Source organism: Schistosoma mansoni, chromosome W (genome assembly GCF_000237925.1).
Source record: "Schistosoma mansoni strain Puerto Rico chromosome W, complete genome".
NCBI lineage: Eukaryota > Metazoa > Platyhelminthes > Trematoda > Strigeidida > Schistosomatidae > Schistosoma > Schistosoma mansoni.
In genome coordinates, this window is record NC_031502.1 from 55,713,557 (window position 1) to 55,725,069 (window position 11,513).

At 33.7% G+C, this 11,513-nt stretch overlaps 1 protein-coding gene across 1 annotated transcript; it reads right to left on the minus strand.

Annotated features, from left to right (window-relative positions):
* Window positions 1-2,687: 2,687 nt before the first annotated feature.
* Window positions 2,688-2,873, minus strand: Smp_204280 (uncharacterized protein; the record flags this gene model as incomplete). Its single annotated transcript, XM_018790223.1, has 1 exon — window positions 2,688-2,873. The coding sequence occupies one exon, from the start codon at window positions 2,871-2,873 to the stop codon at window positions 2,688-2,690; it is 186 nt and encodes a 61-aa protein (XP_018655588.1).
* Window positions 2,874-11,513: the final 8,640 nt, after the last annotated feature.

The following is an 11,513-nucleotide window of genomic DNA, read 5'->3' on the forward strand; positions in this document are numbered from 1 at the left end:
AATGCTGGTCGGCGGCCTATGCTTCATTGGGAGTAACAGGCGTAAGTAATTAAGTAAGTAACTCAAGGTTTGTGCTGATGATGTTATTCAGAATAACGACGAAAGCTTCACGACCAAACAATCCAGCTTAAAAAACCAAACTCCATCAAAATGAAATAAGTTACTTAATGTACGAATATGTATGTTGATAATAAGTGAAATTTATGCAACGCAATTAGTCAAAATGGAATGAAATAAATGTGATCAATATCTAGTCTAATAAGGTAGAAACAATAGAAAAGTTAACCGAAGAAAAAAAGGTTTGAAACGCTTATAACTAAGTCATGATAAAATCAAGTCATATATATATTGATCAAAATGATTAAGTTTTTTTGGGCTTTCCGGTTGGTTTATGTTGTTAACAAATTGAGAAATGATTGAGACATTTGAATACAAACAGTGCTATTCTAGATCGAATACTTACTTACACCTGTCAATCCTAATGGAGCATAGGCCGCCGACCAGCATTATCCAAACCACTCTGGCCTACCCCTTCCTTTCTAGTTCTATCCAGTTGTTGTTCATTCTTGTGATGTCTGTCTCCATTTCTCAGTGTAATATGTTCTTTGATCTTCGTCTTTTCCTTTGACCTTCAGGATTCCATGTTAGGGCTTGTCTTGTGACGCAGTTGGATGCTTTCCTCAATATGTGTCCTATCCACTTCCAGCGCTTCTTCCTGATTTCTTCATCCAGTGAATGGAATGTGGTTTGTTCTCTCCTACGATAGGTTGTTGCTGATAGTGTCTGGTCAACTAACCCGAATTATGTTGCGTAGACAACTATTAATAAACACCTGTATCTTCTGGATGATGGCTTTTGTAGTTCTCCACGTCTCTGCCACATACAGTAGAACTGTCTTGACATTTAATAGGAATAATATATTTGTAAAATTTCGGCGAATGAATTTGAAGTAAATCCAACGTTTCGCCTAACAATCTGATCCAAGCTTTTTCAAGGAATTATTTTATATGTCTTGACATTTATATTGAAAATTCTGATCTTGATGTTGATTGACAATTGTTTTGAGTTCCAGATGTTCTTCAGTTGTAAATATGCTGTTCTTGCTCTGCCGATCCACGCCCTCACATCTGCATCTGATCCACCGTGTTCATCGATGATGCTGCACAGATAAGTAAAGGTTTTCACATACTCCAAAGCTTCTCCGTCAAGTGTATAACACATAAAAATGAAGTGTAGAAAAGACTTGATACAAACAGATAAACTTGAAATGTACAACTCAGTATACATATTAATAAGAGTATGTCCTTCAAGTATACAGAAAATTAGCGAACTAACAGTAGCGGCAACTAATCAAGGAAGGATGAAAGTTATGCGAAAAATAGAATTTGGAAGAAATCAACCACAGTTATCTTACCTTATGAGACTAAGATTAATAACAAAAATTGAAAAGGGCGAGACTATAATTTATGGATAAGCCAATCAGAAGTAAGAGATCGATTTCAAAGTAGCTCAATAACGTGGATTGGTTGAAGTTAGACATTAATACCGTTGGGTCGGGGCTCAATGGTCTAAATTTTAGACGTTTGGGTGCGAGACTGAAGGTCCTGGACCATCCAGTGCTTACAGGTCTTCAATGATGGTCTGACATTCATACATTCATGATATCAATCTAAACTCAATAATCGCCACAACCCTCATGCTGATAAATATATATATGTCAATTCAGTCTGACAAGATTATTTGTGATAAAAAATTCAGTAGGCAGCAGATGTTTCTTATATTGCAAATTGTAGCAGTCATTGCCATCAAACACTTTTGACCTAACTTTTATAAACAAAAAGATAGTGTGATGATACTCTCATTGACATGCTTAAATAATTGTCGTGGTGTAATGTTTTCCTATTACATCTTGAACGGAATTTATTACGTATCTTCCCATTTCTGCTATTATTTGAATGATCCCCTCTTTCTTCTATGTTTTCCGAACATTCCATGTACTTGTAATAGTTATTGGTCTGATTATCAGAAGAGATATCGTCCTCATAACTTCCATAGAATCATCACTTCTGTGTAAAGACCTATCAACTCCTAGGATAAAGTTTCAATGGTTTATATGATATTTTCCGATTAACGCTTTTTAATAAGATTCCTTTTTACTGTATGTAGTTGTTAACCCTTCTCCCAACCAACCTGTTTTATTCAAGATTGAGACTGGGATTAACCTTAGAAGAACTTCAAGCGGAATTTCCTTATTATATAATCGCTTTATTTTGTTTTGAACTTTATCAAAAAAAAATTTCCATTACCATTCTTTCATGATATTAAATTAGAATTATCAACCAACTGGAAGATATAATTATAAAATCATTCATTTGTTAAGGGAGAAAAGTTTTTAAATTTTGCTTTTTAATTAGTACTTATGATGTTATTCTCATCATCATCTCCTCTTCCTCCCTCTCCTCATTCTCCCCCTCCTCCTTCTCCTCCTCCTCCTTCTTGTTCTTCTTTGCATGATTTCGTTTCTATTCAGCAGTCTTAAAGGACTGTGTTAATTATGTTATGTCTTCTTCTTCTTGTTCCATATATGTTGTGTTTTTTGTTTCTATGCTTTATGCTTCAACTTTACTTTAATTAACTAAACTGTATATAAAAATTAACTAATGATAACTTTAAATTAACAGACATTTTTATCTAATAAATCTTACTATTGTGATTCTATTTGGTTTAAATCTATCAACAACAAGAACAACAACAACAAAAAGATCATAGTATGTATAATTCCAATCAGATTGTCTCTCTAAAAAGAAAGAAAACAACAACAATAACAACGGGAACAACAACGGCGACAACGACAACAAAGACGAGGACAACATCGGTAACGACTGTGGTGAGATAGTCTGTAATTTGTGTTTAAATACAATCGATTGTCCACAACCGGTGTTCTGTTCGTTACACGACAACAACAACAGCAACAACGACAACAATAACGGCAACAACGACAAAAACGAGGATGGCAACGTCAGCGACTGTAGTGAACAAGAACACGAGTGGGGAACAATCGAATGTAATTAAGCACAAAATTACAGAATATATGAATAAAATATGAGAACCATACATGACACAGTTAATTTGGAAAATAATAATCAATTGTCTCAATCTTCACTGTTCCTTCTGTAAATATCAGTTCGTCTTCTCTGATTTCATTATTCATGCATTTTCATATTGATTGCGCTTCATTCCTGTTCGTTCCTTATTAATCTTCTACCAAAATACATTCTATGTCTGACCATTACTATATACTACTTATGTGGATATAAGTAGACCACACCATACGACAACAAGGATAAGAACAATAACGACAACGATAACAACAACGACGATAGGAACAACAACGACAACGACGATAACAAGGACAACAAGAATAATGTTAATTCGTGGAGATTTATGAATGTTAACTTTGCGAACCATTTATGGAGCAATATCTATGTTCCTTTTATTATGAGCTTTATTTTGACCCTTGGACTATTATTGTACGATTCACCATTCTTGAGTTATCCCCAGTCTATTGATTACTGTTCCCCCTATTCACAGTCACATTTGGCCAAATCTTGTACAAATGTTATTTTCTATTTCATGGTACGATGTGGTCAGTTTGATTAGTATATAAACTCAGTATGTTTGAGAATAATGATTGATATTGCAGAGGCTGGTATTGGTGTTCTAGACTTAACTGGCTGGGCTAGGCGGATAGCAGGACTGATAAATACTTAAGACTGTTCATACGGTCTTTTGTGTATCATTCCTCTGATCGATAACTTACTCCTCTCTAATAGGCGGTCATATCACGTTCATATATATAAAATAGGGCAGGCAAGCACTCACACGATATAACAGATAGCAACGACAATGGCGATAAGAACCACAAAGAGAACAACGACGATGACGACGACGACAGCAGCAACAACGAAAACATATTTTTCACAACCTAGAAAGGAAAAGAAACATTGAAAATTCAGAAGGGGTTTTGTGGAGATTTAGTATTTTCATAGTTGAAAGCAACTGGTAGGTCCTGGGTTCGAATCTCACTCGCGAGTGCGGGATCGTGGATGCGCACTGCTGAGGAGTCCCATAGTAAGACGAAACGGCCGTCCAGTGCTTTCAGGTTTTTGATGGTGGTGGTCTAGCTTCAATTGTCTCACGCTTTCAACTATGGAAATTGAAAATTCAATCAATTCTAACTGATGTCTTTTTAAAAAATTTTCTATCTCTATCCATACTACTCTTGTCTATTTTTCTATATATTCGTTACCTTTTATAAAAAAAAGAAGAAGGGACATATTATGCATTCATGATTGAATAATTTGATAATTCAAATATACAAAAACAAAGAGGTATACTATTGAATTACAACAAATATTTACTCTTTAACTAATTCAATCACTGATTGAACATTGATAAAAGTGGAATAAATTTTCATTTTGTCTATATGGTTTTTGTTTTTTCATTATAAGGGAAAAAGAAAGATGATAAAGTGTATGCATGCGAGCTCTCACAAGAGAGAGAGAGAGAGAGGGAAGGAGAAAAATCTATTGGATTAACAGTATAAAGTTGTGAAGATTGTTAACTTTTTCTTGATTAGGATTATAAAATTGATCAATGTTAGATCACTATTAAAAACCTGGAAGTACTGGGAAGCTGTTTTGTCCTAGTATGAGGACACCTTAAAAGTGCGCATCCACGATCTAGCACACACAACTCGAACTTAGGATCTCTAGTCAATTGGAACTTTGGATTAAATTGGATAATTAGGAATAATGGTGAAGAAATCAGATTATGTACATAAATATACAAGAGGAAAATCCGACTCACACGTTCTCGTCGTGCCTCCTGGATCATGAGACTGTTTCTATGATCTAACGTGAGCGGCAATTCGGGTGGTGAAGATTGGCTTAATCAACCACTCTATCAATACCCGAGGACGATTACGAATGCTGCAAAGAGTCATTGTATAATTACTGAGGGTTCAAAAGAGTGGTAAAGTAAAATGAGTCTGCCCAAACAAAAACAAAAAGACAAAAAAATGGGTTGTGAGTGTTATGTAATGGTTTTGCGTAAGCAGTGCAGAAACAACTATCCCACCCCGGTAGTTGTGCTGCGCTTTGTCGTAGCACTCTTCTCCAGAAGAGCCTACTAGGCTTCACCATTCTATATGGCTGGAAGGAGGGGACATAAATGTACACAAGAGTATAATTAGATTACAAGACGATAACCTAAACAGTAATCCCTTTGACGATTGGTATCTTTAATCTTACCAGTAATCAAACCAACAACATATTTATCATCATTGAAAACAACGAATTGTGAAGTGACTGGAATCTAATCAACAACATAAAAATCATATTGACAAAAATCTCTCATTCTTGCATATGTCTTTCAGTAGAACTGATAGGGTTATCATCAGATAACCAAAATAAGTGTATATATCATATTTATTTATATAAGATTACAGTGGATTTTTACCCATGATCGGTACAATGGATATGCATAAATAGCATATTTATAAAATCCCAATGAGTAGAAAAATGAGATTTTCTAATGTTTCGTGACTCAGTATAGGCCACTTCTTCAGAGAATACATACATCATCAAGATTATAAATCAACCGGTTAGTATTTAATATCTTCGACATTGATATCGATATGTGTTCGACTGAGTTATCAAAAACAAAAAAAAAACAACAACAACATAATAAGTGGGATAACAAAGGATTTGAAATAATAGTAAAAGGAATGATGTTATGAAGGAGTAATCAATGGGCAAATATAGTTCACAATTAAGAAGGGAAAACTAAATCTTTATATAGGACTATTAAAGCTTGTGATTTAAAGGAAGATAAGAAAATGTATATGTTTTATTGTGACTGATTCATTCAGTTACAAATAGTTTACTTACGCCAGTTGCCTCTAATGGAGGAACATAGGCTGCCCACCAGCATTCTCCATCCAACTCTGTCCTGGGCAATCATTTCCAGTTCTTTCCAATTGTTATTCATCATTTTCATATGTGCTTTTATTTCCCTGCATTATGTGTTCTTTGAACTTCAACTTTTCCACTTCTCTTCCGGATACCAAGTTAGGGATTGCCTGGTGATGCAGTTTGGTGATTTCCTTAATGTAGAACCTAATTTCTTCTTCAGCTGGAAGCTGGTTTGTCTTCTCTCATAAAACGCTGTTGCTGATAGTATACGGCCAGTGAATGTTGAGTATTTTGCGTAAACAACTGTTTATAAATACTTGTACCTATTCGGTGATGGATGTAGTAGTTCTCCACGTTTCAGCTCCGTACAGCAGAACTGTCTTGACGTTCGTATTGAAGATTCTCACTTTGAAATTAGTTGATTGAATTCATGCAGACGATAGATTATTAGAGTTTAAGAGGTTTTGAATATTTATCATGGTTAGACTATCGTTGATAGATAAACCAATCAGATTTACGATATGAAGTCTTGGATTTTGTCACGAAATTCATTCATCCATTTGGTTAAATAGCGTCTTGGTATTTTAGCTGATATCAGTTCGTGATGAAGACCCTAGATCTAATTTCTAACCATAACCATTAACAGTAAATCATAATCCTGATTTCTCACACTGGTTTATAGCTCTCATCTATCCTAGTTACTAGGTGGATATCTTCAAGGTCACTTTAGCATCGCCCAAACGTCGTCCATAAATTATACTCTCACCATAATCTATATAAATCAAGAGAATGGGGTTGTCATTCATTGCACGGACATTATGATTCCTGACCCTTAGGGTTGAAAATTTTTTGGGTGTGATTAAAAACAAACTTAAAAATAAGTTGAATTCATGAGTCGATTAAGGCTAAACCACCATGGAAAACCTGAAAGGACTGGATATCCGTTTCGTCCTAATATGGGACTCCTCATCAGTGCGCACCCACGATTCCGGCCATGGGATTTGAACCCAGGACTTATGAATTTAACTAACAAATTACTGAAATCTCCAAAAAAAACCCACTTCTGTTAAAAATAAGTGTTGAACATCAAACATTTTATTGCCTGTAATAATTTGTTAATTGACTGTAAACTGTTCATCTTTCTAATCTGATTAACTGAAATCAATATGCCATAAACTGGTTTGTTTGAATGTCAAAATTTGCATTTTTACATTTGAATTGAGGCACAATAATCTTAATTCATTTTGTTTTGTTACGGTCTCATCAGCTGCCTACAATCTATAATATGTTAAATCATAGTTATTACAGACATTGAAATACTCATAAATATGAGGGTGATTAGAGATGAATATGTGTATCATGATGTAGCAAAGATTTCAATAGAGTTAAACAGGTCATAAATAAAGTTTGGGAGGAAAAATTCGAGAACATTGAATTAGTGATTAGAACTCATGGAGTTAACAAACATTACATGATTATGTAATGAAGCAATTGAAAACAGATGATTATCATGGATTGGTTGAAGTTAGGGATTAACACCTTTGGATGAGGACTTAATGGTCTAAGTGTTAAGTGTTCGAGCGCGAGACCGAAGGTCGTGGGTTCGAGTCCTGTAACTGGGATCGTAGATGTACATTGTTGATTGGTCCGATAGAATGACAAAACGGACATCCAGTGTTTCTAGGTTTTCCATGGTGGTCTAGCTTTAATTGACTCATGAACTCAACTATTGAAAACAGAATAATGGTAATAACAAAAGATATGAGTTGAAATCAGTCAGTTATGAATTGAAGAAAAGCGAAAATGATGTAATCAAATTTCACAGTGAGTTAAAGTAATGGATGATGTAATAAAAAGGATGTTACGTTATTAAGACAAAAAAAGATATAGTACTGTTTTTTTTGGACATGTAGATCTGGTTTTAGGAGTTTGATCACTATAGCTTCGGAAAATTTCAGAAGATTGGAGTTCGATTGTTTATTAATAACCTTGAAAGACTTCAGTGTATTCACTTGATTTCTTGTATCAAGAAAATGTATTGAGAAGACACTGATAAATGCTTTGAATTCATTTGACTTTAGACTTTTTGAAATATATTCTTTGAATCGGACGTAGGCTCTCCTTTCTGTTCTACCATTGTAACTGATTTGACAAAGTATAATGATTATTTCATGTCATTCATAGTTAACATAATAACATATACTAAGATAACAGATATTACTTATCGATGAATACTAATACTCTTCAGGTTCTACAATTGACATATATCCAAATTAATAATCCAGGAAAAAAACGGCCAGGTTAATGGTAAAGTACATCGTTTAAAGTATGTCAATTTAGGATTGTCAAAACAAAAAGAATAAAACTGTGTAACACTAAGCAGAGATGGATAGTGGCTAGCAGTGGAATTCAGGACGCGCGTTTCGTCCTGTTTGGGACTCGTCAGCTGGATACACCTGCATCTCAGAGTTGATGTTCACTCTGGGACTCCAACCCAGTACCTTTCACTTTAAACGCCATCGCGTTATCCACTCGGCCACTGAGTCCTGATAGCCACTGTGTAATGTTCATATTGACTCATATAGAATGTTAACACTTGAATCTGTATATATGTTAAGTGAAAATTTAAAAATTGTGATCAGAATAAATATGTGTCAGATCGGGTGCTTCAAAAATGATGTACTTTGCTCTTAACCTGACCATATATAATTGTAGAACTTAAAGAGAATTAAAATATCTTCTTAATGAATTCATTCAGTGTTATTTTTCTGAATAAACTTGATTTAGCTAACATTTTATTAGTTTCTAATTGAATTGTGATTCTTTTTTGGTTATGGTGGTGGTGGTGGTGGTGCTGGGGTGGTTGTTTTAATATAGTAACGTGAACAAATTATTCCCCTCCTCCCGTTATTCAGTTATATATATTTTTTCTAATTCAGCGAATGTATAAAATCTCTCCGTTTTTTCGATCCATTACTCTTTTTCCCTTTTTTTGCTTTTGATTAAACAATCATGATCAATAAAATACCCGTTAAATTGATTTCTATTTATACATAATTAATGTATTTCAGAAAAGCCGACATAGTAACAACTAAATTCCATATTTTTAAAAAAATGAAATTGTATAGATTCAGTTGCCTTAGTGATAAAAGATACATAAAGTGATTTTAGTTTATCAAAGTGTTTATAAAATCAGTGATTATATTGTGGAAAATAATTAAAAGGAAGATTAACTTACTAATAATTCATTGGTTAATTTAAAGTAGTTAGTAACAAATTGAATGATTACTAAGTAGTATGGTGTGGTGTACTTATATCCATATAAGTAGTATATGGTGATGGTCAGACATAGAATGTATTTGGGAAGAAGATCGGTAAGGAAAGAACTGAAATGAAGTGCAACTGGTAGGAAAATGCCTAAACAATGAAATTAGAGAAGATGAATTGATATTTACAGAAGGATCAGTTAGGATTAAGACAATTGATTGTTATTTTGCAAATTAAGTGTTCACTGTATGGTTCTCATATTTTAATGAGATAGTCTGTAATTTGTGCTTAAATACATTCGATTGTCCCCCACTCGTGTTTTGTTCACTACAGTAGTAATGTGGTGTGTGTTACTTATGTTGACAGATATAAGTAGTATGTAGTACCAATTGAAAGTGAACTGCCTGAGAATAGATGGTTGAGAAGATCTAATAGAAGAAAATAAAAATAGAGAATGATTAGTATGGAATTGAAAGAACCCCAACGACTGAGATAATTGATGGATATTTTGTAAATGAAGGATTAAGAGTATAGTATTTGAAATCTGTAGAATTTTACAACATTGATGTTGATAGTTTGATAGTGAGTATTTACTTTTCATTCATATGAATGTTGAAAATTATCTCCATCATTTCATCAACTAATTTTATATTTTACTAGTTGAACTTAAGGAGGTTCTAAGAAGCTCAGTAAGAGCCAAAGACATTTCATTCCGTTATATTTTGAAAGGACATTCTAGAATCTCGACTCGTAGCTTCCCTATTGAACAAATGTTAAGAACCAGTGTGTGCGGATTAGATGACCATAATGATAATTTCGTTTTTACTAAAAACTATAAATACCTGAGAGTTCTGTACCATAATTGACACTGTTTGGGATAGTATTCCTTCTCACTTGACTTCTGTCTTCTTATTTACGACTTGGAGGGTTCTAGTGTTAGAGTGCTCAAGTTGTACACGGTATATCAAGGATTTAAGATCTAGATATAACAGTAAATAAAGCATTAATACACAGAGAGATTGAGTGAATGAGATGATTAGGTAAAAATGTAGATAAGTTTATTCATTGAAATGATATTCGTTCTAGTGAAACTATTCAGACAAAATTTTAAATGAATTGTTTATTTGGATTTTGGTGTGTGCAACTGATGTTGACAGATATAAGTAGTATGTATCATCAATCGAAAGTGGGATACCTGGTAGAGGAAGATTAAGAAGATCGAAGAAGAAAGAACGAGAACAAAGAATGATTGGTGCAGAAAAGAAGTAACAATCAAGTCTGAGACAATTGATTGACATTTTTCAAATGAAATATTTACTGTATGGTTCTCAGATTTTACTAACATGTTCTATAATTATGTATTCAGGCACAATTAGTTGTCCCCCATTGGTTTTCTCATTCACAAGAGGATGAATACTAGAAATGAAATAATTATAGTTTGTAAATCTACAAACAATATATTTAATGCTTTATAAGCAAAGATGGATAGTGGTTAGCAGCTACTGAGTCCTGATAGCTAAATGAATAACGCGATGGCGTTTGAAGCGAACGGTACCGGGCTTCAGTCCCAGAGTGTTCATCAACTCTAAGATGAAGGCACATCCAACTGACGAATCGCAAATAGGACGAAATGCGCGTCAAACTGGATTCCACTGCTAACCACTATCTATCTTTGCCTATAATCCTTGTGAATTAAGGCTGATATCGAAGCAATACGCACAGTATGCATATATGGCTAATAAGAGACTGATCAATTGAACACCTTGACAATAATGGCAAGATAAAAACATACAAAACCAAGTGAATTTATGTTTAACGCTTCTATGCAAAAAGCAGAATTACAGTTTATAGTTTCTTTTGATCTCTGTTTGTTCAAACGACGCTGTGATAGTTTTTTCTTTCTTAAAAAAAAAGGGAGGAATGTTTATTAGACAATGAAATAACTTAATCTCATTTACTTTTGTATAAAAACTTTTCTTTCTTTCATTGATATTCACTAAATTATTTGATTGAATATAAACATACAGACTATCAGTGGAATCAGATGATGATGATTGTAAGAATACAAGGATACCCTTTTTTGATTACCATAAAATCTGAATTCTAGAACTAAGTATATCTAGATGTCTGATATTCGGAACAGTCTGAGCATCAGTAGTCATATTAACAAAATCATCAACTATTTAGATAAAGCCACATAATAAGAGTTGAAGAGAACAAGACAGTTAATAGGGCATAGAAGAAATTAAATCTGACGAAATTAATACAATA